Consider the following 27,450-nt stretch of genomic DNA (forward strand, 5'->3'; position numbering starts at 1 on the left):
CCTTAGACTAGCGGCTCCCCTACTAGAATGTAGCCTTGGCACCTGGCCCACCTAGCACAGCACCTGGGACATATTAAGCTCTCCATAAAAGTTTGTTGGATTGAATTGGGAGGACATAATAGAAATATTTCCAGTGGTGGAAGCTGGGGGTGGAGGGAAGGTGCACGGCAAAACTTTCCTTTAAAATTCAATGTCTAAATATGTAACACTGATCACAGCCTATGCAGTAGAAATTACTCTACCCTACTGCCCAAACTCCAACGACACCCAGAAATAATGCTGTAGCAACCCCTACCCCCCAATCCAAGGCAGTGTCCTAAAAGACCATAGCAGCATTCTCCTAAGTGTGCTCTCTCAGGGACAGGTATTACTCTATTAGAATCTAATGTCAGCTCTAAATACAGCTCCACTCAGCAAATGTTCATTTTACTGCAGGAAAGCAGTGGTCACTAGGACCAGGCATGGAAGGAAACATCCCATAGCAGGAGGATGTTACTCACAAAGCACTGGAGATGAGAAGATGGTCCCAGGTCTGGTCTGGACTGGAAATTATGCGTTTTGGTGAGTAGGGCAGTGGTGGTGGACTGCATGCCCTCAGTGACATTGAGAAATGCACTATGAAGAGAAGCTGCCTTTTCTCTGAGGTTTCGGGGCGAGCTGTGCTGCTGCAGCCACAGCTACAGAACATGGAAGAATTGGGGGCTGAGATTGGAGGCCTACAGAAGACTTTTTAAAGACCAGGACAGAGTAGCTACAGTCAAATTTTTTTCATGTATTTGTGGAGATCAAGCAGAGCTTGATGTTTTGCAAAGCTTCCACTGAACACTTTTTAAAGTAAATTAGCATGCATGTTAAAATATACAGGTACCATAAGGAAATAAAGATAGAAAGAAGCAATCTGAAGTCATGGGAAGCACAGGAATTTTTCAGCAGACAGTCCTATGTACAAATAGTCCATCTGTAACCTCTGAGCTTTGTGGCTTTCAGCAAATTATTTAAATTCTAAGCTTTAACTCCTTACTATGTTAGATGAGGGTAAAAACACTTTCAAGATTGTTGCAATGATCATGGAGTAATGTAAACAAAACTTTTGGTGCCTTCCCTGACAAATGGTAGGGACCCTTAAATGAATGGCAGTGAATTTTTTGATTACTAGTTCAATATCTCAATTTCTAATAATTTGGTGCCAGGTTTCCCCACTATATCTAAATTTGTATTAAATGGGCTTTTCCCGTATCTTTATCTCTAAGCTCATTTTTCAGAGAATCGTGAAAACTGTGAGTTGGAAAGAAACTTAGGAGTCATATAACCCAATGTGGATATACTCCTAAACGATAAATTAATATCCTTTCCTAAAACATCTTCCTGGCACGCAAGCTCTCTCTGTGCACCAAAACCACCCCTTATTTATATGGTCAGAAACACAGGATTCTGGAGAGGGAGGGCCATGGAAGCACTCTGAAGAATGCCAAGTGAGGTTCACCAATACAAGACTTCTCTGAGGAAGGTAAAAGAAATCCAGTCATTTGCGAAAAGCTATTGCTGTTTTAAAAATCTATTAAAGACAGTGACTGACACAGTAGAAGGGGTTATAAATAAAGAATAAATCATGCGATTATTACTGTTTGAATGTTGGCAAGATAATAAAAAGAGCAGGGGTATAATCAGGAAATAACAGAAAAGATCTGCAAGGCACCCCTGCAATTAGTGATAAACAGAACTTGGCTCCGAGTCGGAGCCCCAGTATGGCTCTCATTAAAGAGCCTTGGGACCTGTTCCTGGGGCAGACCTCTGCTAGCTTGGGGAGAAGTGAGGTAACCAAAATGTCAGTGCACACCCACCCCCATACTCAGATAATCTTTTACTATAGTATTATAACCACCTGGGCTGAAATGACTACCTTATGCCGAGTGAAGACCAATCCACGGTCTTCCGAAACTCTAATTGAGATGTTTCCTGTTCTCAGCTTTTTGACTCTTTCCTTTGTAATACCATAAACATACACACACACACACACACACACACACACACAAAGGCACTGTGCAATGGGCCCCTTCTCTCATGTTTCCTTCCCCCTTTCCTTTCACCTTCTTTTATTAATGGTACCTCTTAAAGAGATAAATGCTCCCACACAAGTGATACCACTTAAACAGATAAATAGTCCACACTGGAGAGACAGAGAGCACGAGAGAAAACCCTGTCTTATTAGACTGGAAACAGACACACTATATTAATGCAAAAAAATCAGCATATGGTTCTAATAGGCTTTCTTAAAATGATTTATCAGCTGTGATTAAGCCCTCAACCAGCATGTCTATCTTCATAAATAAAGCAAAAGTGTACCTTGCTCTCAAATGTATCTGCAGTATCTTATTACCCAGCCCCATGCAATGCAGTCCACTTACAACACGGCTCTGGGGAGCCAAGAATTTGTGTGCAATCACAAAGTGTGTGCTCTAAAGAGACTGCCAAGATTTAGGACTCTTATCTCCAAGATAGTCTTACTAAAAATCCATTACAATGAAGGTTTATCCCCTCTCCCTGTGCCACGGAGCTCGGCATGGCTGAAATATGAACAGGTAATTAAAAGGATATGCCTGACTTTACAGTGAGCCCGGTGACACAGAATCACCAAGCAGCTGTTGGAAAGGCATTTGGCACAAGGAGCAGGTTACCTCTGCCAGAGGGGTGTGGAAAATGAGGACCACTTTAAGAATCAGAATTGGTCTCTTTCTTCTTTTCTATGGAACGGAAAGAAGAATGCAAATACTAGTCATCTTGGTCGGGACCTCACTCCCCAGCTGGCTAATATGTCAGACGGTCTCAGCGGCACACATGAAAGGGGCTTCACAAATACCCTGAGCCGGGGATGAGGAAGTCGGGGCTAGGACTTCCAAATGAAGGAGGAGGAACTGGGTGAAAGAGTTGTGAACAGAGGAAGCTGTAAACGGATGTTTGAAAACTGTACCGAGTCAACCATTTCATGTGCACAGGGCATGGCTCTGTTGGAGTGGTTCTTTACTCTTTGATTAAAAGCCAGTAAGTCCAGGAGGATGAGCTGAATAAATCCCACAAAGCATCCAAGGGAAGTATTTTAGTGGTGAGCTTCCTTTCAAGCCATTCCTAACATACACACAAAGTCCCATTCATATTCTCCCTTTTCACACCCACCCGTACGCTAAGATCAGAGACATACAGGATGTCCCCCGTTCTACAGGAGCTTCTTGGGCTTTTCTCTGCACTTTCGGTTTGACTGAAACAGAAGTGTGTGATCTCAGTGTTCTTTCACAGCAACAAACCACTATTTCACGATTTAGGTAAGTTTGCTGAGGCATCGTGAGAGTTTGTGAAAAGGCAGTAGACGCTAGGAAGGGCAAATTCTTAAACCTCAGAAGAGAAAATAGTGCTGGGCTACTCCATCCGTATTGTTAACAGATTGTTTTCTGTAAAATACACTAGTCCATTGTGTTAGGAGTGCGGCACGGGTAGCTGTAGGCTCAATTAGAAGAATGGCACTAATGAGGTCAAAGCAGCTCCTCCCTCCGTGATCACAGACTGCACCCCTGGCCCTGACCAGCTGTCTGGCAATATGTGCTTCTGGTCACAAGGGGGTCCATGGGAGGGCATGTGTGTTTGGATTTGGGCAAATCCATCACCACTAATGGGAAATCACTCCTAAGTTCACACCCAGCTGATGGACAAATCAGGCGTGCCGCCTTCACAATCAGAGGGCAGCAGGCAACCGTACTTGGACATCAAATGTCTGTTAAAGCTGGTGTAGGCAGTACTAGGTAACGGTCAGAAACGTGAGGAATCGTTCACAAAGCCTGATGGCCCACTTTGCCTAAGACATGTGCTGGTGTATGTGTTCATTATTATGATACAAATAAAGAAAAACATCTAGCATACATCTGGAATAAGAAGCTATTCCCCTCCTCCTGCTATGCAGGGGAGAGAGGTTCTTTCAAGCAGCGATATCACCGCTGCCTTGTCTCTGTAAAAGCGGACTTGGATTTCTGTTCCCAGTACCCCTTTTAGGACACTTCTTTCAGTCAATATCAAAGAGAATGTACAAGGTGAGGTGTCGTAGTAATATGTGAATCTAAGACCATCTACCTAGGAATTAACTTTATTTCCTATGCTTCAGATCTCAATATATTTGAACTATGTATGTTTATAACTCCAAGGTAGTTAAAAGGCCCAGGTTACCGGTGAGAAAATGAAGTCATGCATGACTTTTAGAGAGTGATGACATGGAGTCTGGATTTCTTGCTCTTGTCCTGAATTCAGACAACACTCTGCCTTACTTCTCCACAATCCACGCCAGGGCTGTAGCGATTAGCACAGGAGGCTTCAGGAGGCCGTTTTCAGGTGGACCAGCAGCACAGAGATTGCACAGTGCACAACACACTTTGGCACAGCACACCACAAAAGGGGCTGCCAGAATTCTGGACCATCTTGTTCCCTTCTGGTCACTTGGGGACCAACCACATGGGGCTGGAAAGAGTGGGGCAATGCGCTCTACATTGCCCTGGAAAGCATGGGAATGCCTGGACCACCTGTGCCGACGAATCCAGCAACAGACTCACATTCACATATTCTCTGGGAAAGTTCCTAAACTCTGTGTATAACCAGGGGAAGCCAGGAAGGGGATGACTTCTTTGAGAGCGGCTGTGATTCAAAATAGCCCAGCACTGTATCATCTGTAGTCAATCAACCTGACAGGCACACAAAACACGACTGCTTTTCTTCTTTGGGGACATGACTGTTTGCAGAGCCCAAATAAGCCCCCACCCAAACATAAAGCCACAGAGAAAGGCAGCACCCGGCACTGACTCAGGCAGGATTGGTCAGCACTGTGATCAACTTTCAAAGTTTTCATGTAACAGATGGTGTGCTCTGCCTGTAACTCAGATCCCAGGGACACCTGGGCTGCAGCCACACTGAACCCAAAATGTGGGGTTCACCCCACTTCACGGAGAAGACTGGGGAAGCCCCCAACATGCCACACAATGAAGGGAGAGCTTGCAGGTGGGGTGATCCGTCCTTCTAGCTCCAAAGCTGTCCAATAAAACACACTCACATTCGCCTTCAGGTCAAAAGTCAAAATATTGTGTACATACACAACAGTCTGATTCTGCCAACGTGAGTGAGTTTTATTAGAAAATATGTGCTTAGTGGAGATGCTGAGTGTAAAGCCCTTTTGGCATTCCATTTCACTCTAGAGCCGAAGGAGAAACTGGCCCCATCACATACAAGAGCCACGGGCTCAAACAGGCTAAAAATAGCTTTTCATATCCCAGAAAGCAAAGAACAAAGGGAAGCCCAGCTATGTCCTGGAGAAGACTGCAGCCGATATTCCTGGGATGTGAGGATCATCCTAGCCCAAGAGTGAGGAGCCAGCAGGTGACTGTGCCTGGTCACCAAAGGGTATGGCCTGACCTCCTCTCCAATCCAACCAGCTTGTGAGCCCCAGTGGGTCAGCAGAACAGCCAGTTCCTCAAGTGTAGGAATGTGGTGCAGCGGGGAAAATCCATCATTTCATAAACTCTCCTAGGCTTTGGGGTTTTGGTGGTAGTTGGGTTAAGAATAAGGAAAATGTCCCTCCAGGGTTCTGGTGCTAAAATCAGTCAGTACACCGCAGATTTGGGTCTACAGCCAACATGCTGGGAATACAGACGGGAGGAATGCCTGGAATCCCAGTTCCTGGCCTCAGCCTTATCAATATGGAAATAACTTAACAGCACACAAATGCTAAAGCAGGGTTCCCAGGGTAAATCACTCCCATACCTGCTCCTAACCATACTGAACATTCACCTGGATTTATGAGATGATGGAAGCAGGGACTCTTGCAACTATTATATTCTTTTCCTTTTCTCTTTTCACGGTGTCAATTTTTTTCTCACGTGTCTGTGAGGGGCCCAGGTAAGTGATTCTTAGCTGCAGATGCTCAGTGAGGCTAACATGTGGTCCAATTTTCTAAATGTGAGTGTTGTTTTTTGCCCAGAACGGAAGCTTCATCTTTTAGTCATTTTGTTTTAATCCGGCCCAGAAAACAGATCTGTTTTCCTGCTTGCTTTCGGGAGCATGAATGCAGGGCCTCTCGGAGGACAGCACATGCTCCCTTGCAGATGCAAAAGCCTCCTGCCCCAGGTACACACCCACCTAGCCACCACCTGGCAGATTGTAAATCCTGAATTCCTCACAGCTGGAAATGGATTCCTTCAGAGGCGAGCATCCATTCGCCATTGTGATTCCACTTGGGTTAATACCTTGAAATCCCAGCCTGGCTTGCCTGCCTCAGGACAGGTAAGGAGTGATTTTAACCAACTGAGATCCCAACCCAACCCTGAACAGAAAAATCACCCCAATGAGAAAGTCTCCAGCTGGGAAAAGCTGCCCTTTTCTCGGTCCTCAAAGCTGAGCTTCCTAATTATTTTAGTGAGGAGCTTCCCAACCAAATAATTCAATCGGGCTAATTTTCAGCTACAGTAAGGCCACCCGATGGGAAGGCGGGCCGAACAAGCGACCTTCACAACCTGATCGTGCCTGGGGAGCTTCAGGACTCCATTGTGTTTTGGGCTGTCTTTAGTTCCTTTTCTTAGTCTTTAAAAAAAATTTTTTTTTAATTGAAATATAGTCGATCTACAATGTTGTGCCAATCTCTGCTATACAGCAAAGTGACTCATTTTTTAAGTGTCCCTCCCCACCCCGCCCCCATCCCTGCTTTGGTGCTTTTAGATGCATTCCATGCATAGAATCTCCTAGAATCAAGACTGTGCTTAACAGCATCCAACACACTATTTTTCATACCGATGATGACATCCCACACCAACCGCTCTACCTTTTAACAATGACAATACTTGGAGGAATTTTCAACTTAACCACAGGTGAGGGGCAAACACTTTCAATAACAATTTTTTTTTACACATAAACATTTTGGTTTGTTTCACTTCTTAAAAAATACATTCAATTTTGCAATCATACTTAATTCTAGGTATTTCTTTAAAGTTGGGTTACGGGTCAAAACATTTCTTGGAATGCGCAGCAGTAATTCAGTAGGAACGGAAAATGGGCTGGACTTGAGGTGATTGAAATGGAACATAAGGAGAAGACAGGAGGACTCTGGCTTAAGGAAGTTGATGTGGGGCAAAAGAGGAAGGGGAGGCAAAGCTGCCTCCTGAGGTGGAGGCACTATGCCTCTGACAGACCCAGACAGGGCAGGGGGTGGAGGGAGTCGGGGGGTGGGACGGCGGCACGTCAGTGAGTTTGTACAGGAAAGCCTGAGCACAGTTCTGGGCACGGTGAGTTACAAACAGCAGCAGCATTTTTAAACGGGAATGCTGGCAACAGCTGGAGAGTAGAGACTCGTATTCCTGGGAAGGACTCCATGCACAGGTAAAGGAATTCTTGGGTGGAGCTGATTGCTAGGTTATGAGAATGTACGAGTTTTCTGAAGAGAAGGTGTAAACAGAAACCTTGAAAGTGGATACAGCAAAAGACAAGGAGGCAGAGAAAGAATAGTCAGAGCAGTAGGAGAAAAGCCAGAATATGCCACCCCTGCCACTGGCCGAGTGCCTATCAACTCTTTTTGTCTCTCTCGATAGTTTATTCTTCGGTATTTAAAATGGGGGACATAGTACTGCTATAACTACCTATGATCATTCCCTGTTAACTAAAGGGACCAAAATCAAATTATCATTAATAACATGTTCAAAATGTCAGATGTGTCAGATATGCTTCATGATATAGAAATACTTTGATTATTACCACACCCAGTCACAACTGAACAGGAAATACTGGTGCAAGAAAATACTATTTTATTCTGCACTATTTCCAACACAAATAAAAGTTCCCAAAATCAATGCCAAGTTTCCTCCTGCAGTCTTCATGTTGTATCTTAGGATCCAGTCCTCCAAATCGCTTCTACACCACAGCTTCAAATGGAAACATCACTACCTCACAGGACAACAACCATCACTGCGTGGAATGAACGCAAAACTTTCTAATTCAAACTTCAGCCTCTGAAAACCTTGTAATCGGTTCTCAAAGAGACCTCTGGCAGAGATCTCAATCTTGCCAGAACAAATGTCATGTGACATCAAATATAAATAAAACCTACAACAAAAACACTGAACTCAGAGAACAATAAAACCTGCCAGTCACAGGCTAAGAGACATTCATCTGCCGTTACCCACTACCACCACCCCCTTTTAACTTGGCTCCTAACACTGGCTGAGGGCAGCGCCATGAACTGCCAGATGATTTAGCATTAGAAAGTAAACCCTCAGTCTCAAGAGATATTTTCTCTTTAATGTGAATGGTTGTGAAGACTCATCCACTGAGGTCCAAATTAGCCAAATATACAAACTGTCCAAGGGAGGAGATGAGCCAACACCCAGTACCCTCCTGGGTCGCTTTTCCTCCAACCCGTGGGCCGTCCCTCCCTCATCATCCACGTCAAATGTAATTGATTTTAAGTGCTCACTCTTTGCAGGGCAATAGATGATACATCTTGCAACTCTGAGGACACCCTTATTTTCCACCAAAAATACCCCAAAAACAAATAAAAGAAACCAACTCTATGAGTTGTTTTTCTTTCCCACTCCATTTTAAAATTGAGGCCGAGCCTGAGATCACATCGTGATTCACTGACATATGTGGAAGTGGACATCAACTCTTAATAATCTCTAAGATTGTACCCATTAATCCTAAATCCCAGGGAACTATAATGAAATAGCTTCTAGTTTATCCACTGGTTTAGTCATTCCACTGAGTGGGATGCAAAGACCAAGCCAGCTTCTCTTCCAGCATCAAATTCCATCTAAGCTGAGTGCATAATTTAAACCTATAAGGAGAAAGCTGAAAGTGTTCACATTTGTAGCATGCTGAAATGGAGGGGGAGGCCAAGAGAATCCTTATGCTATAAGGGTTAGATTTTCCAGTTATTGGGGTGGGGAAAGAAATAGGTTGTCTTCTCTCATAATGTTGCCAATGGGTTTCCTTTCAGTCATGCTGATTTAAAAAAAAAAAAAAAAAAAAGCCAAAAAGATCAAAAACAGTCTCAACTACTTGGATTTAGCAAACATGGTGACATTTTTCAAAACCTGGATAAAACCAAGTTTAAGTTTCAGAATCTTTTTCTGCAGATTTCTAGGGCAGGGGATGGGGGCGGGGGCGCAGGAGGGATCGTATTACACAAATATTATAGAAGCAACATGTTAACATAAATGGAAACGTAACAGCTGCTGCAGGTTTGCTCACTTTGGTATCTTTTATTTTCCACCCAGCGCCACTCACACATTGCCACTCACACCTTCCCCAGAGAGCAACCATGCCTGATAGTAGCTGACAGAGCAAGACTGTAGGGGCAAAGCACCTCCCTCTCTGCGCCCTCTCTCCCCAAGTAACTGGTGGTGTCTGGTATCATGATTTCCAGGTACAGAATTTAATCCGATTGAGCAGCAGACTTTTCTGAGCTGAGGTTGACCTGGCCATGCCCTGTTCCACGACTCCTGTTGAGCTGGGATCCAAGATCTTAAGATTGTAGCTTGTCCCCTGTTCCTATGTGTTAAACAGTCAACACCCTCTGGGAATAGACTGCACTTTTCATCATTTGGGTAGGAATTCTAGAGCATGGAAATGTCCTAATTTGCTATTGCTGCATCAGCATAATGAGTCAGATTTAGGTCCTAGGGGAGAATAACAACACTTAGCACTTATACACCGCGCTTTTCATCTTCAGGGTCCTTCACCACGTTAGGCTGTAATGTTATATTTCTCTCAGCAAGACAAAAGAGTTCATTTCTAGTCCTTTCAACTCCCCTTCCTTTCTTACACACACACACACACACACACACACACACACACACACACACACACACACACAACTGCTATCATATGATGAAGCTATCTCCTGTCTCCTAGATATACACTGTTGGATCTCTTTTTTAAAAAAGAAATCAACATGAAAGATCAAGTCACCCTTTTTATAAAAAAAAACTTTTTGTTTTTGTGTTTTCCTCTAACGTGGACCATGAAATCAGCATGCCGACTGCCAGGGTTCCCATACTTGACTTGATTCTATATGATCCGTGGTATTGTCATCTCTGGCCACTGAGGAGAGTTGAAGGCTCTGTCTTGGAGGATTCTGGAGGACTCTGCCAAGTTCCCTGCTCAGACATCTTCTCTACCTCATCTCCATTCACTCCTGGCCAAGGTCATTCCTTTGAGTCTCGTATTTAAACACTACCTACGTGCCAATGACCCCCCGCCAATTTACACCTTCAGACAGGTCCTGCATTACATACCTATATATTAATCTGCCCATTAGATATTTCCACTTAACAAGTCTGCGGACGATCCCCTCAATTTTCCCCTTAAACCTGTTCCTCCCACAGGCAACTCCATCCTTTCAGTTGCTGAGGTCAAAAACCTGGCTTCATCCTGAATTCCAACTATTATTCTCCCGTTCTAATCCATCAGCAATTCCTGTTGGCTCTATCTTCAAATTAGATCCAGAATCCAACCACCCCCTCCATCTGCACCCTGGACCAATCTGCCCTCATCTTTAATCTAGATTCTTTGAATACCCTGCTACCTGGTCTCACTGTGCTATTTCCCTCCAACTGCCGACTTTCAACTTGGCGGCCAGGTAAACTTTCTAATATATAAGTCAGATCCTATCACACCTCTGCATATACCTGTCCTATGATTCTCCACCTGACTCAGAATAAAAGCCGAAATCTACACGGCCTTCCTGGATGTGCCTCCGCCTGCCCACTCTTCCCGTCACTACATACCCTGCTCTCTGCAGTTCCTCCAGCTCACAGAGCACCCTCCAGCCTCAGGGCTTTGCACTTACTGCTCTCTCCACTCCCCTCCCCAGTACACACCTGGTTCACGCCTCCTCCTTCAGGTCTCAGCTGTATGTCCACTTACCAGTGGTGCCCCCCCAGACCATCCCCAGGACTCCCTGTGCCCCTTCCTTGCTATATTTTTCTCTATAGCACTTATCACCTTCAGACATGTTATACATTTTATTATTTTTACTGGCTTACTGTTCGTCTTGCCCACAGAAAGTAAGCTACCTGAAGGCGGGGTTTTGTTTTTGCTTTTTCAATCAGCTTTAGTCTATGTATATTCACCAATGCCTGGCACGTGGTGGGCCCTAGAAAATATTTATTGTGTGAATAAATGGTAAACGAAAGTTTCTGATCTGTTTCAGGATATGGAGTAGCCTGACTTCTAAACCACAGGCAAGCTGAGATTTGTGATGCTCTATAGTGATGGATGCTTTTCCAAGGGAAAAAAAAATCTCTCATTGAAGAGTCCTGAAGCTATGAGTTTATACTAAGGTGGAAGATTGAGGCAATTACAGAATGTGTCATCTGCTATACATGCTGTGGATACAGACACTGGGGCTCTTCCCATTGCTTATCACCTGCCTCTAGCCTGTCCTCATTCTACACATACATTGGGATGCTTTTGGAAAAGGCTGTCAGGATTAGAGACAGACTGTAGAACAGAATTTTCCCCAACAGAGAGCCACACGGGCTAAATAAGAATCAATTCTTTAGTTGCTCTTTCATAGAATTTTCTAGAACAATCTTCAGCTAGAATTTTAAAGGTGGATGGAAGAACCAGCCCAGTCTTTCTAATATTTCTGTATAAAGTACTTAGAAAGTTCAAGCAAAGACCATTTTTAACCAAATTCGGTGGGTAAATGAATCCATCTCCCACTTTACTAAAACTCGCTGAGGGAACTAATGCAAGTCTTCTATTAAAAGCCTCAGAGGAAAATAAATTAGAAGAGAGTTGGAGCGTAGAATTAAAAAGGATTAGATACCTGAATGTAGAGCAAAAGGGAAGAAGAAGACAGAACTTAATGATGACAAGGTATGCACTGAATAAAGAACTTGTACTCCTACTTTTCAAGCAGAGAATAAATAAATAAAGTAGGAGCTGGGGTGGCAGTGTGCCAGGGATGTTGGGAGCTGGAGAAACGTGGTCAAAGGGATGACTAACAGTATGTTGCCAGATTGGAGAGCATTTCCTACCCCTCATTTCCCCATCCTGTAACTTCCAAGGAAATGTTAGGGCAGAAGCCACCAACACAGTCTATTTGGTCACTGGATGAGTCACCCTGCATTAGGCTTCAAGGTGCCCTCTTGTGTAGTCATGGCCACCGAGGCTGGATTTGGCCCTCTGGTTTGAACGAGGCAATGGAAGAGGATACCTCAACAGTCTGAATGCTGTCCAACTTCTGGTGCGTGCAAGTGAAGTTGGGATGTGAGACACTGGTCTCCTGAGGGACCCACTCCAAAGCCATGGGGGAAGCTGGCTGCAGGATCCCCCACCCACGTACCAATCTTAAAGTCATCACATGACTAATGTTGCTAAGAACAACATTTGAAAGAGAAAAAGACATATTTCTACAATGATAATAGTCCTCTTCAACTTTGCTTGCCTGATTAATTTTTAACATGTAATTATTTGTACTCAACCCACAAAGAATCAAAAGCAACTCACAAAAATGTATGGCACGAAAATTTTTTTTAATTAAAAATTGGGACCAGAGGAAGTATAAACTGGCACTGAAAGTCTAGTCTGTGGGAGAAGTAAAATGCTCATTGCAGTGTTCTAAAAAGTTAAGCAGTCAATTTGGCTTCATGTTAACCAAGCAGTCAAAGCAAAAAGAGAAACAGAACTGGTTACAGGATTCTCATGTCCACAAGGAGAAAATATTTCAGTTCCTCAGGGGAAGCCAACTATTTCCTGGAATTCAGATCTGCTAGAATTTCCTCCCATGGGGTGTCATACAGGAGATCATGAGTACTATGCAAAGGAGAAGATCGAAAACCATACCCCTACCATGGGCTTCCTAAAGCTGTTCTTGGTAAATGTCTTTGGGAAAATCAAGGGCATACACTTCAGATAAAACACTTCTACCAGAAGTGGAGATGATATGGACCAAGTACACACCTTTCTTACAGTTCAGAAAAAGTCAACCTTGACTATCTGGAGGAATAAATGAACTTAATCCCTCAGTCGTCCAGGTATGCCACATCCATCAGGAGAGCTAAATTTATGACTCAACAAGAGGGAACTTACTAGACTTTTTAGTTCCTCTCTCCCTCGCTATTTTTATGGGTTTTTTTTTAATCTATTTCTATTGCAATGAAATATAGAATGCATGCCTTCTATTTTTATTTAGTTAAAAATTTTAAGTGCTCAGAACAGTGTCTGACAAATAAGTGCTAAATAAGTATTTGTTTTAAAAAAGAAAAAAAGTCCCATCACTGGCTGGCGGTGGGGGGGGGGGGGTGTCAAGTATGAATGACTAATTATAAATAAGATGAGCTGATTGAGATTTCACACCCCTCTTGAAACCTATTTTCAGGATTTTTCCTAAAGTGGTACAGACTGACTACAAACCCTTGGCTATTTTGATATGAGAATGTGACACAAAAAATCTGGTGGAGGGGGATTATTATAATTTCACATAGAGGAGGATTCAAAGATTTTGAAACACTTAGAGAAATATCAGAGCCTTTTAAAATTTCTTCTCCGAACAGAACAGCTAGAAGTTCAGAATCCATGACGATGCAGCCGGCACTTCCTTTCAACCAACTTTCAGTTTGTCTCTGTTCTTGGGATGTATCTAATTTGTTGTTTAGTACATTGTGGGCATTCAATAACAGTCTATCAAAACAATTTTAAAAACACTAAAAAGCTTCATTATCATATTTAGTTGCAACTCTATTTCTTTTCCTTAATCTGATAAAGTGATTTTTAAATGCCAGCACAACATGACAATAAAAACTGACTATATTCTGGAGGGATTCATAAAGTGGATTTTCTACATTTGTAAGAACAAATAATCCACACTTACAGTGAACCTATGTGTTTCAACAACAACAGATGTTCAATAATATGACCAGGAAGGAATTGTGAAACTGGTAGAGATACCGGGGAAGATACCTGAGCCAAGATCAGATGAAATCCTCTCTCCTAATGCTACGATCCTTCACTTGTCATCTTACCCCTTGACCCTTGTCTTCTGCACCTGCCACTCATGTAAAGCTTGCTATTATTTAGCAAAGTAAAACAACTACTTTTGAATAGAAAAATTCTGTGAGTTTTTCGGACTCAGGTCAAGAATCAGGTAACTTTTTTTTTGGCTTCAATTTCATATTTCAGATACTCTGCTTTTCCCATGATTTTTCTAGCTTTAGATTCTACCACAACAGGGATTCATCCATTGTTTAAAAAAAAAAATCAAATACTTGCAAATGGATAAAATGCTGTTTTAGGGCCACATCAACACAATCTGAAGTGCCACCTAGTTCCCACGCAAACGTTTCCAGCAGCTGCTAGAGGAGACACCTGCCCAGGTGTCCGTCCAAGCGAACCTACCCGCTTGCTGCTCTCCTCCTCTTGAGCCTTCCTGAACTCATGCTCCAGGGAGCAGTCCAGCTCGCTGAAGAGCCCCACCTCCTCACAGTTCTTCAGGAATCTCGTTGGGGTCGGAGTCTGATCTGAAAACAGAGACCAAGTGACCATAAATGGGATCTTTTCCTCAAAAGTCAGTGGCAAGTGTGAGCTAAATTCATTAATCCCCGCCCCGCGACTTAATGACAGTGCCCAGGGCCATGCATAATCTCCCAGCACTTTAAATTAAATCAGAATCTGAAAGAAAATAAAACCATAAAGCTCAGAAGAGGAATACGATGTGCAGAAGGCTGCAGCATGGGAGGCCTTCCCAAGCCTCCCTCTGGACAACTTCAGGCGAGGAGATCCCACTGTTGACTTTCTGGGGTCCATATCATTTGAATACACATTGCAACGTGTGGAATAACTCTTTTAACTGGAAAAAAATGATTTAGCTAACATAAGGCCAAAAGAAAAAAATCTACAGAGTCAATGTTAAGCCTGATATCAGGGGGCTGGGAGGACAAAAGATTTTATAAATGTTTATATCAAACAAAAAGAGAGAAACAAGCATTCAACTCCTTTTCCTAAATGAAGAATAAAAATTTAGCAATTCTCGCTCTCATTTTGAGAGTCACAGAAGGATGATAAAGGTTCCAAGTCAAACACATTCAGCTTCCATCCCTTTAAAATATAATTATTAATTTTATTTTCCTTTGCTATAGCCAAAAGAATGTTTTGAGAAGACTCTTTAAAAGGAATAGAATTTCTTTCATATTCTTGATGGTCTGGAGAGCTTACTACTTTGAAAACTGGAGGATCTGAAGCCACTATGTGTGGCTTAATATTTATGCAGCATTTGCAGTTTATAAAATATTTTTGCACACATTCTCTAGAATCTAGACCTCACAAGATCCTATAAGGTAAGCAGGGTAGAATCACACCTTTGTAATTATTAAGGACAGTCATCTTCCTGGTAAAAGTGTACTTGAGTGGACATGAATAAAACTGTGTAAACTGCCCTCTTCTCAGAAACAGAAGATAAAAGAACCAGAGAGGACCACTTCCCAGTGGCGAAGTCTGGCCACATCAATTATCGTGCAAGTGAAGAAAACTGAAGCTCTGAGTGATTAAGGGTCTTGTTCAATGTCTCTCAGGTAGATGTAGCAACACTAGGATTATAACAGGCTTGGAGCTATTTCCATTATATACATGCCTTATTCCTACCTGAGCCTGTGGCAGACACTGCTAGATTGATTACAGCACTTGTCTGACTTGACCTACACTCAGTCTCAAATCTCTTTCTGGACAGTCCTCTAAGCCATCACCACCAGTCAACTGAAGAATGCCCTCAAGTTGAAAAGAATTTGCAACTTCTGCACTCTCTATAAATACCTGTATGACAAGAAACTAGAATCCGCTTTTCTTTTTTTTTTTTTGTAAGAACTTTTATTGAGATATAATTGACACAAAAAACTGCACATATTTAAAGTATACAATTTGATTTTTTATTAGTAATTTATATATGGCAATCCCAATCTCCCAGTTCATCCCACCCCAACCCCCCCACCCCCCGCCGCTTTCTCCCCTTGGTGTCCATATGTTTGTTCTCTACATCCGTGTCTCTATTTCTGCCTTGCAAACTGGTTGAGCTGTACCATTTTTCTAGATTCCACATAAATGCATTACTATATGATATCTGTTTTTCTCTTTCTGACTTACTTCATTCCGTATGACAGTCGCTAGGTCCATCCTTGTATCTACAAATGTCCCAATTTCATTCCTTTTTATGGCTGAGTAATAGTCCACTGTATATACGTATCACCTCTTCTTTATCCATTGATCTGTTGATGAACATTTAGGTTGCTTCCATGACCTGGCTATTGTAAACAGTGTTGCAATGAACACTGGGGTGCATGTGTCTTTTTGAATTATGGTATTCTCTGGGTATATACCCAGTAGTGCTATTTACTTTTCTAAATCATAAAGAGAGTAGTTAATCCCAGTAAATTATCTACTGAGATTCAAAGAATATCTTAACACCCATGAAGCTGAAATGGTTTGATATCTCCATTTAATCAGCCCTTCCAAGGCAATGCCTCCTGATACACTATGGGCATAGGAGTCTCCTACCTGTTAAATACTCAAATGATTGACTTGGATTCTGATGCAGCAAAATACCCATCTGCATACTTCCCCATTCTTAGCGGGATCTCCAAGATACTGAGCTCTCTTTGCAGTACATAGAGAGCCTACAACAAACAATCATAAATTGGACATTACAGATAAAAGATATGCAAAGGATTGAATTTTACTGAAAATGGTTTTTTTAGAACATTAATTAATTTATTAAGATATACATATATGCATGTATCCAACACACACCTACAGCAGTTATGTGTTGTGGCTTATAAAATATAAAATTAGTATTTATGCAGCATTTTGCAATTTACATTTTCACCCACATTGTCTAGACTCTAGAACTCACAAGATCCTATGAGGTAAGCAGAGTGCATATTATTTTAGATCAGGAGAGATAAATTAAATACCTTGTACAGGGTCACACAATTTGTAACCATCTTATCACTATTAAGTCCTCTCTTACTTTCAGACATAATCCCTTCTCAACTTAAACCCCATGCTTTGCCCAGACTCTCCTCCCAGAGCCAAAGATCTTTGGTGCACGTGTAAAAGACAACACTGACAACCCAGAAATCTAGATTTGAAAATCGTGTGATTTGGGGGAAATTACCTACATCCTCTGGACTTCATATTCATCATCTTTCAACTAAAATTCTAAAGTTACATGATTCTGTGAATCCTAAAATCACCACATAATTAGGTTCACTTCAAAAGTCCCTGTTAGTAGATCAAAGAAAATATGACCGTGTAAAGGACAGTTGAACAGGAACATCAGTAAAAGCTAGACACTAGAAATTAGACCAGAGGTAAGGGCTAGATATATAAGGGCTATATAAGGAGTTTTATGAACAGAAGGTACAAATAGGCAAAACCTGAGAGTGGAAATATAAGGGTATGTGGGGGGTGGGGGGGCGTGGGGGGTGGGTGTACATTTATTGGATGCTTAATCCATGCCAGGCATAGTGCTAAGTGCTTTGCATGCATCATCTCATTAATTTTCACACCAACCACATTAGGTAAAAATTACTTTCCCCATTTTGCTTACGAGGAAACTGAAACTCAGGCCTCATTTAGAAATGGAGTCACATAATTGTATTGGTAATTGACAATCCTAACAATCCTTGGTTCTTCTGAAATATATCTCGGAATCATTTGTATCCCTCATACAATAGAACTGCATTACAAGCCTACAGACACTTCACTGTCTGGCAGGAACATTTTTGTGACTAAAAAACCTGAGAAAGTATCACATAACAGGACTGAAATATTAGACCACTTGTCATCAATGGGAATTTAGTTTGCCAGGTTTTAATTTTCCTTTTATTCCTCTATGCTTCTTTGTTGGAGATTTACAAGTTGAGGACCATGATTCCGGGTAGAGAGAACAGTAATCCTAGAGGCTCTGTAAGACTCCTGAACTCTGAGATAAGTTCAGGAGATGGTCCATGAAATTGAATTCAGGTTGGCATGTGGGGGCCCAAACCCCAAGCAAAGTTGAGGGATGTTTTCTGTCTCCTCTAAAGCAAAATTATTCCCAGATACCCACATACACCCATATACATCAGCAAAGGAGACTGAAGGAGCATGGCATGGGACAGCAATGGCACCATCCATCATGCTGAGTTTCTCTACAGCAACAGGGAAACAAAGCTATGGAACAAGGGGAAGCATGGACAATAAAGAGAGCTGGTTTCCCCCAGTCTCAGAGCCAAAGACCCAGAGGAAGGCCCCAGAGTTGTTACGAAATGTGACTTTCTTTGCTGTATGGTAAGAGTGAGGGAAAAGCAAAACAGTTATCCATATCCACATTTGGAAGAGATAAGGCACACTGTTGCTAATATTTAATTCATTTTCTTCTTGTGAATGAGCTACTCTTTCCAGTTACAACAGGAACCAGAAAATGGAGCTTAACTTTTGTTTTAACATTTATTAGAATTAATACAGGGTCTCAAGTCATCTTTGATCCCACATGGTACCAGTTCCAAGTAAGCCAGGAAATGTGCAAATCTTCAAAAGGGGTACAGCTAAATCTATCAGCAGCTTAAATAAAAGAGGCAGAGTTTCTCGGCCACATGAATGCCTTGTCAAATAATTATTTCAGCTGAAATTAGACCAGAAGTAAGTGGTTAATATCCATGGCCATAAGTTAAAATTCTTGTAATCTATACCTTAATTAGAACCAAGAGCATGCACCAGTTACTACAGCAGCAGCAGTTTCTATGTCCTGAATAACAATGACCGATGCTCTACTGGTGGAAAATATCTAAGGTGTGTTCAGTAGGAACAGGCCACACTCCAAGGTCTTACAGGAACTGGTTCCAATGGGAACTCAGAGCTGAGGTGACCATTTAAGAACTTCTGCTCCCCTTTCTTTTAGTGTTCCCACTCCGGTGAGGTCCATTTGAAGGCGAGGAGATAACCCCAAATCTCAAACTAAACTGAAAATTAATAGCTTTTGAGTTTGAACTTTACCTGAGTTCAAAGTATTTTGTTGTTATTACCTTTGTAAATCTGCATCGATGCTGCAGAAATGCCTGTGTGTTACCTTCTCAGTCTACAAAGAGCACATCAGGTTCTCAGGAGACCTAGACACCCAGGGCGAGTGCGAGTAAGAAATCTTACCCTCTTCTACTCCTCTCAAACATCCTTGGGGATTTCTTTACCAATCAGACAGGAAAGATTTGCTCCAAAAGGGATAAAATATCTTTTGTAAAGTTTGTCATATTTCAATATCTGGAATGATGAGTCTGTTTCTTGAAAACAGGAGCATCTTTTCATGAAATCACTGCCTCTATAAATAGCTAGGTAGAGGACATTTGTGATGCAGAGGCCCTACTTGCATATCTGCCTTGAAGAGAGCCACAAACTTGGCATTATGAGTTAGGAATTCACCCATTAATTCTATGATAGAAAATCCTGCATCACATTACATCTGGGAAGGACCACAAATATATGGCTAGAACTATTAGGGAAGAAAGCATCTCACTAAGTTTTCCAATCAGCTCATAGTCTGCCTACCATCAAGTGCTTCAGTCCCAGCAAGTCTGATTATTCCAAAGCCTGAATGACAAGCACAAAGCTAAAGCATGAAACCTGATTCTTCTTTTAAAAAGTGTTTAGTCTGCTCTACATTTAATAATAGGTTGCTACCTTATTCGATTTCAGAGCTGTGTTTGAGTTATATATTCGTCTATGTTTCATTTTCCTCAATGATAAAAAAAGGCAAGGTGACAAGTCATCGATTTAAAATTTAAAAAAAAAAGGGGGGGGGAAAGCAGAGTTCCCATCACATACCAGAGGAGAAAAATGTGAATCCCCTAAGGAGAATTTTTTTTCCTATTGGTCTGATATTCTCAGCTGCAGTATTACTAAAGGACATTGTGTAAAGTAATTTTACATCATTTTGTATTAAATTGATACTATAAAAGCCTCACTAATTCAGACCAGTTATGAGACAGATCAGTTTGGATTAGTGACCATTTTAACTACAGGGTATTTTTTAAAAGGCAATGCATTTTTTTAAAATTTTTATTTATTATTTATTTTTTTGAGGTACACCAAGTTCAATCATCTGTATTTATACACATATCCCCGTATTCCCTCCCTCCCTCGACTCCCCCCCACCCTCCCCGTCCCAGTCCTCTAAGGCATCATCCATCCTCCAGCTGTAAAAGGCAATGCATTTTTACTATTTACATGACAATTTCAGCCAACAAAATGTGGCTTAATGGACTTCCTCAAGAATGCTGCTCAAATCAATAGCGAAAAGTATTGGAATTAGCCTATCTATTTTTGTAAGAGTTGGGATTCTCAAAAAAAGTATTTCTCTTAGAGACTTTTAATATCCTTCTTATAGTCATATTTACCCATGAAATTTTCAGCAAATGCTTTCTTTAAAATATTCTTATCCCTTATCTGAATTTTAATAAAGTCCTCATTAAGAGAGTTTACATTAAATGGATTTTAAAATACATAATCCTTTATAAGAGTAATAATCAGCAACAACTGACAGAATTCTATGGAATTCTAGACGGGCTTCTTTGCGATAAATGTGCCTTTTATTGAGTGTGAATGTACAACAGGAGCAGTAGGGTCCTCTCAGTAACACTGACATTACTATTTCCCTACACGTGTCCCAAGAGGCAGTGCTACCATGGGACAAACCAAGGCAACTCTGGTTTTTAAACAATAGCTGTGGGATGCTTAAAAATTGATCCGGACTGGGATGATCCAGGTTAGTGAGAGGTGAGACACACTCTTACACTCTTAGATCATATGCTGGAATCCATTTATGTCAAGGTGGAGAGCTGGTAAACTAGATACCCTTAGAGAGGCTGTGAGTCAACTAGAAAATGCTCTGATAAAGGCATCTCTTACAACACATGGCTCCAGAAGACACTGATACAGACTTAAATAATACAAGTACATATTTCACACCCACATACTCAACATCAGCCATGGCCTACCTCTAAGTGTTCCAACAGCAATTAACCCACAATTTTAATTTGCTTTAGATGAGCTGAGCTGGTGAAAAGGATTATTAACACAGTGAAACCATGTCTCTGCTGGCCACGTGAACAAAGGGATCAAAATCTGCCCTTGGAATAGTGGAAGCTAAAGCTTAATGTTTCCACTTAGTCACTAACTGCCTGAGTTCTCCTATACTCTTTGTCAAAAGGGATTGGTTTCCAGATTAAACAGGCTGGAAGCCAGTTTTGCATATATAAAAGAAGACTGTAGATCAAGGCTTCTGACATATTCAGGTGAATTTTCAAAATTCTAGTTTACTTGACCAACTAAAAACATGAATGAGAAGCTGACGTCCTAAATGCCAATAGCCACTTATCACAATGGACAAGAAAATCTGATTTAAAAACACAACTCTTCATTCCTCTAGATGCTAATGTGTTGTTATAATCTCCTTCTAAAAATGTTTCACTAGTTTCTTCATTGATGACTATTTAAGGGATAAGAAAATAAGAAAAAGCAGTTCAGAGATTTATACCCAAACATAAATCTAAGATCAAAACACTAAGAATAATACATGTACTAGGTATACAGCGAGAAGATTTTAGGCAGATAGGGACTTTGGACAAATTGCTTATCCTCTTGATTTTGTTTCCTCATATGAAAAGAAAAGTGGCCAGGATTAAATGATAATGTGTGTAAATCAGGGAGCACAATTACCAACATAAGATAAGGTAATAGGTGGTAGCTATTGTTATTATCATGCTGCCTTCTGGTGCAAGCCATCTGTTCCATAAAGATCTGATTAATTTCCACAGTGAGAAGTCACTATGTAACTTTACCATCAATGGAAGAGAAAAAAGGTAAGTACGGGCTGCACACACGTGTGTGTTTGTGTGTGTGTATGATTTATTTACTTTTTATATCCCAGTTCATTTCAAAAAGAGTTTGACTGGGAAGTTGCTGCATAACATAGGGAGATCAACTCGATGATGGGTGATGACTTAGAGGGCTGGGATAGGGAGGATGGGAGGGAGTCACGGGAGGGAGGGCATATGGGAATATATGTATAAATACAGCTGATTCACTTTGGTGTACAGAAAAAACTGGCACAACTCTAAAGCACCTATATTCCAATAAAAAAAATTTGGAGTGAGATATGCCAGCTTTCCTCTGGCTTCTCCCTTAAGATGCTCTTGGATTATTAAGTAGGGTTTATAGCAAAGAGCCATGAGCAATGGATTCAGGTTCTAAGACTGCCTGGCTGATCACAATCAATCTCTTGAAGACGAGTTCTACTTCACTGAAAACATTTTGCTTTCTTCATGGTAAGAATTAGGTTTAAAGCCTGGAACTAGAGATAGGCCCTACCTCTAGACCTAATCCAGGCGTCAGTTGGGTTCGGAAGGACTACATATTGTCATTTGTATTAGATGCTCTGCATCAGATGGCAGAAAGGAATATGGGATGAGGAAGTCAGTCTCTTTTGCCTCTCTTCCATGTGTCAGCACAAGGTACAGTCAGCTGCACTGCATCTGGTTTGGGGGTTTTACCGCTTCCAGCCCCACCATATTCAGAGGTCAGGGAGAAAGAACCCCTGAACCTGGAATGCTGAACATCACGTCTTGGCTGAAATGCCACTCATACAGAAGAGGGCTTTCCTGACCTCCCTCGGGCAGCCTGCTGGCCAGTGATGTCACATTATCATGTTTTATCTTCATCGGAGCACTTGTCCCTAACTGATATTTTCTTGTTTATTTATCTGGGGGGTTTTCATTTTGTTTTTGGTTTGGTTTTTTAGTTTATTATCTCTCTTCCTCTCCACCCTCAATAACGTATAGTCAGTTCCATAGAAGAGGGACCTCACCTGTCTGGTTCAATGCCTCATCCTCAGCACCCAGCACAACAGGATGCTTGCAGGCACTCATTAAATGTTCATTGAATAATTGAATGGTAGTGAAGGGGCAACTTCAGACCCTCTTCCCACACCTCAGCTGGTGCCTGTCCTGACTCCTCTCCAAGCACAGCCCAGCTGCCTGCAGCATTAATCGGGCTACAATGTCTGATGAGGGAACTGACTGAGCACTTAAAGGCACAGTCCCCTGTGTCTCCTTCTCAGGTTTCCCACCTGAGTGTTGTTCGGGTTTTACCTTTTGGGAAAGGTTCTCAATACTCCTGAACTTCATATTCCCTTTCATGAAGCAAAACTGACCATCTTCTAGGTCAATATTTCCACCATATTCCCCCAACACACAACACATACACACAGAGTTCTCATTTAGAATATTATTTGCTTATTACTTGTTCAGCTACAAAGTTGTACTTCGGGTCCTATTCTGGGGTTTTTTTTTTTCCCCTGTACGGACGCTGGGAACCCTGTAAAGAAGTGAGGGTGGGGATGTTTGATAGGGCAAGATTGGGAATTCCTGGATACCTAGCCATAATGCCATTGAAATCGACCCACACACCATCCTCTTTATCTCTAATACTGAAATCTGATCATAATGTGCAAGCCAAACAGATCTTGTGTCATGTGGTAGCTGGTAATTTTGCAACCTGTGTGTAGAAGTCTACTGTTCTCAACGGATTCCCATTTCAAACTTGGCACCTAAAAACCTTTGCTATCACAACTTCCCTCACCATGAAATTATCTTCTATCGGATCGAGAATAGTTGAAGGGAAAGATTCATGCCCCTCATCATATCAGGACTCTGGAAATGTACTACATGTCCCAAATAAGGACAGAATAACCAAGATGGGAGGGAATGGAAGTCTTTCCTTTCAGAATCCAATAGTACCACCCCTATTCATGTCCCTACTAGTACTGTCCCTTTAGAAAGAGAGGTTTTATGTTTACTGTCTATCCGTGAGAACAGATTCATCTTAATAAAACACCATGACTGTCACTTTTATTATCCTGCTTTGTGGAATGTCAAAGATCATTTACAGTCATTGTGAGTAATAAATTCTACCTGGCCTAAATAAAATGAACTTTAAGGCAAAGATATAAAATTATTTCAGATATTACAACTCTTTGGACATTTATCCTTCAAAAGTATATGTGTGGTATCTTAATAACTTCTCTAACTGTAACATTTGTGATTAATGAAGGATGAAGTGATTTTCCAAATTTTAGGTTAGCCAGATATCCTGAAATTAGTAATAAATATACCGATCATACTTTATCTCCTTAATATATTGCAAACTCCAATTCATCTGAAATGAAATTTTGGTAATTGAATATTGCTGGGAAAAAAAGTAGCCCAAGAGGGACTTGAACATTTTTGCCCTGATGAAGCTTGCTGATTTAAGATTTGATTTATACTATTTTTATTTTTATTGTTACTATATTTCAAGATGTACAAAATTATTCATCTTCATGAGCAGTCACAAAATAGGCTTAAGATACATTAAGAAAAAAAATTCTAATGAACATATCTTTAATAAAAGTAGATTCTGAAGCTTTTGATAAATTCAAATCTCAGTAAATCAAGATATAGACAAGTAAAAGTTCAGTCATATTTACAATCACAATCTATTTTGCTAAAACTAAAATGATGTTTGAGGTAAATATATATTAAAGGCTTTCCAAGAAAAAAAAATGCAAAGCAAAAATACCCAGTAAATAGCCTATTACAAGTCAGTGTGGACAACACTGGCATATGACATGTAGTTGACACCTCAGCCCCTGGAGCTGGACTGGATAGCTCTGTATTCTGTTCCAGCAAGAAAATTCTATGAGACTACGAAAATGTAGAATGGGTAGCAAATTAAAAACTTTAGCACAGGGAACAATATCCAATCTCCTGGGATACAACCATAATGGAAAAGAACATTTTTTTAAAAAGAATGTGTATTTGTGTATAACTGAGTCACTTTGCTGTACAGCAAAAGTTAGCACAACACTGTAAATCAACTATACTTCAACTAAACAATGGTTTAAAAAAATTTAGCACTTAATTTCATTGGGAGTAACCAGCTTCAATATAAAACCTGAGAAACCAAAAGGAAATATGCCTTTATATTATTCATGCTGGTTTTTCTCATGTATTTCTCCCTTCATTTTCTTATTCCAAGATTCAGATAATAAAAATCAGAGTGACTGTTCCCTCAATAATTTTCCACCTGGGACTGCCAATTATCAGAAGCAACAGCCACAAACTAAGAAGAATCTGGTAAGAGCTATTGAAAAGCTGCAAGAGTTTCATTAAAAACCTATAAGAAGAGGATAAAGATGGTGGAGTAGGAGGACGTGCGCTCACTCCCTCTTGCAAGAGCACCGGAATTACAACTAACTGCTGAACAATCATCGACAGAAAGAGACTGGAACTCACCAAAAAAAGACTCCCCACATCCAGACACAAAGGAGAAGCTCCAATGAGACGGTAGGAGGGTGCTATCACGTTAAAATCAAATCCCATAAATGCTGGGTGGGTGATGCACAAACTGGAGAACAGTTATACCGCAGAAGTCCACCCACTAAAGTCAGGGTTCTGAGCCCCACGTCAGGCTTCCCAACCTGGGGGTCCAGCAATGGTAGGAGGAATCCTCAGAGAATCAGACTTTGAAAGCCAGCAGGATTTGATTGCAGGACCTCCACAGGACTGGGGGAAACAGAGACTCCACTCTTGGAAGGCACACAAAAAAGTGTGCTCACCAGGACCCAGGGGGAAGGAGCAGTGACCACATAGGAGACTGAACCAGACCTACCTGCTGGTGTTGGAGGGTTGCCTGCAGAGGTGGGGGGCAGCTATGGCTCAACGAGGAGACAGGAGCACTGGCGGCAGGGGTACTGGGAAGTGCTCATTGGCATGAGCCTTCCCAGAGTTCACCATTAGCCCTACCAAAGAGCCTATAAGCATCATTGCTAGGTAGCCTCAGGCCAAACAACCAACAAGGTGGGAACACAGCCCCACCCATTGGCAGCCAAGCAGATTGGCATCAAATCAAATTAAAGTCTTACTGAGCTCCGCCCACCCAGCCCTACCCACCATCAGTTCCTCCCATCAGGAAGCACCCATGAGCCTCCTAGATAGCTTCTTCCACAAGAGGGCACACAGCAGAGTCAAGCAGTATCAGCAGTATTTCATCTTGTGGAACTGAAAACCACAGCCACAGAAAGGCAGAGAAAATGAAAAGGCAAAAGACTTTGTAGCAGATGAAGGGACAAGGTAAAATTCCAGAAAAACAACTAAAAGAAGAGGAGATAGGCACCCTTACAGAAAAAGAATGCAGAATAATGATAGTGATGATGATCCAGGACTTTGAAAAAAGATTGGATGCAAAGATCAAAAAGTTTACCAAAGACCTAGAAGAATTAAAGAACAAACAGAGATATGCAACACAATAACTGAAATGAAGAATACACTGGAAGGAATCAATAGCAGATTAACTGAGGCAGAAGGACGAATCAGTGACCTGGAAGACAGAATGGTGATAATCACTGATGCAGAAAGGAATAAAGAAAAAAGAATGAAAAGATCTGAAGACAGCCTAAGAGACCTCAGGGACAACATTAAACGCACAACATTCGCATTATAGGGGTCCCAAAAGGAGAAGAAAGAGAGAAAGGACCCAAGAAAATATTGGAAGAGATTCTAGTTGAAAACTTCCCTAACATGGGAAAGGAAATAGCTACCCAAGTCCAGGAAGCACAGAGTCCCAGGCAGGATAAACCCAAGGAGAAGTACACCAAGATATATCATAGTCAAACTGATAAAAATTAAAGACAGAGAAAAGTTATTAAAAGCAACAAGGGAAAGATGACAAATAATATAGAAGGGAACTCCCATAAGGTGAACAGCTGATTTCTCAGCAGAAACTCTGCAAGCCAGAAGGGAGTGGCATGATATATTTCAAGTGATGAAAGGGAAGAACCTACAACCAAGAATACTCTACCCAGCAAGGATCTCATTCAGATTCGGGAGAAATTCAAAGCTTTACAGACAAGCAACAGCTAAGAGAATTCAGCACCACCAAACAAGCCCTACAACAAATGCTAAAGGAACTTCTCTAAACAGGAAACATAAGAGAAGAAAAGGACCTACAGAAACAAAAACAAAACAATTAAGAAAATGGTAATAGGAACATACATATCGATAATTACCTTGAATGTAAATGGACTAAATGCACCTACCAAAAGACACAGACTGGCTGAATGGATACACAAACAAGACCCATATATATGCTGTCTATAAGAGACCCACTTCAGACCTAGGCACACATACAGACAGAAAGTGAGGGGATAGGAAAAGATATTCCATGCAAATGGAAATCAGAAGAAAACTGGAGTAGCAATACTCATATCAGATAAAATAGACTTTAAAATAGAAAATGTTACAAGAGACAAGAAAGGACACTACATAAAGATCAAGGGATCCATCCAAGAAGAGGAGATAACAATTATAA

The 27,450-nt window shown here is 41.3% G+C and overlaps 1 protein-coding gene across 1 annotated transcript in view; it reads right to left on the reverse strand.

The window, feature by feature from the left end:
• LOC130851870 (cyclic AMP-responsive element-binding protein 5-like) overlaps positions 1-27,450 on the reverse strand; it is an 82,639-nt gene that overhangs the window by 44,025 nt on the left and 11,164 nt on the right. The window contains exon 3 of the mRNA XM_057732572.1: positions 14,419-14,540. Coding sequence (XP_057588555.1) covers positions 14,419-14,540 — 122 coding nt within the window. The remainder of the gene's footprint in view (positions 1-14,418; positions 14,541-27,450) is intronic.

The sequence above is a fragment of the Hippopotamus amphibius genome, chromosome 4 (assembly GCF_030028045.1).
Source record: "Hippopotamus amphibius kiboko isolate mHipAmp2 chromosome 4, mHipAmp2.hap2, whole genome shotgun sequence".
NCBI classification, from domain to species: Eukaryota; Metazoa; Chordata; class Mammalia; order Artiodactyla; family Hippopotamidae; genus Hippopotamus; species Hippopotamus amphibius.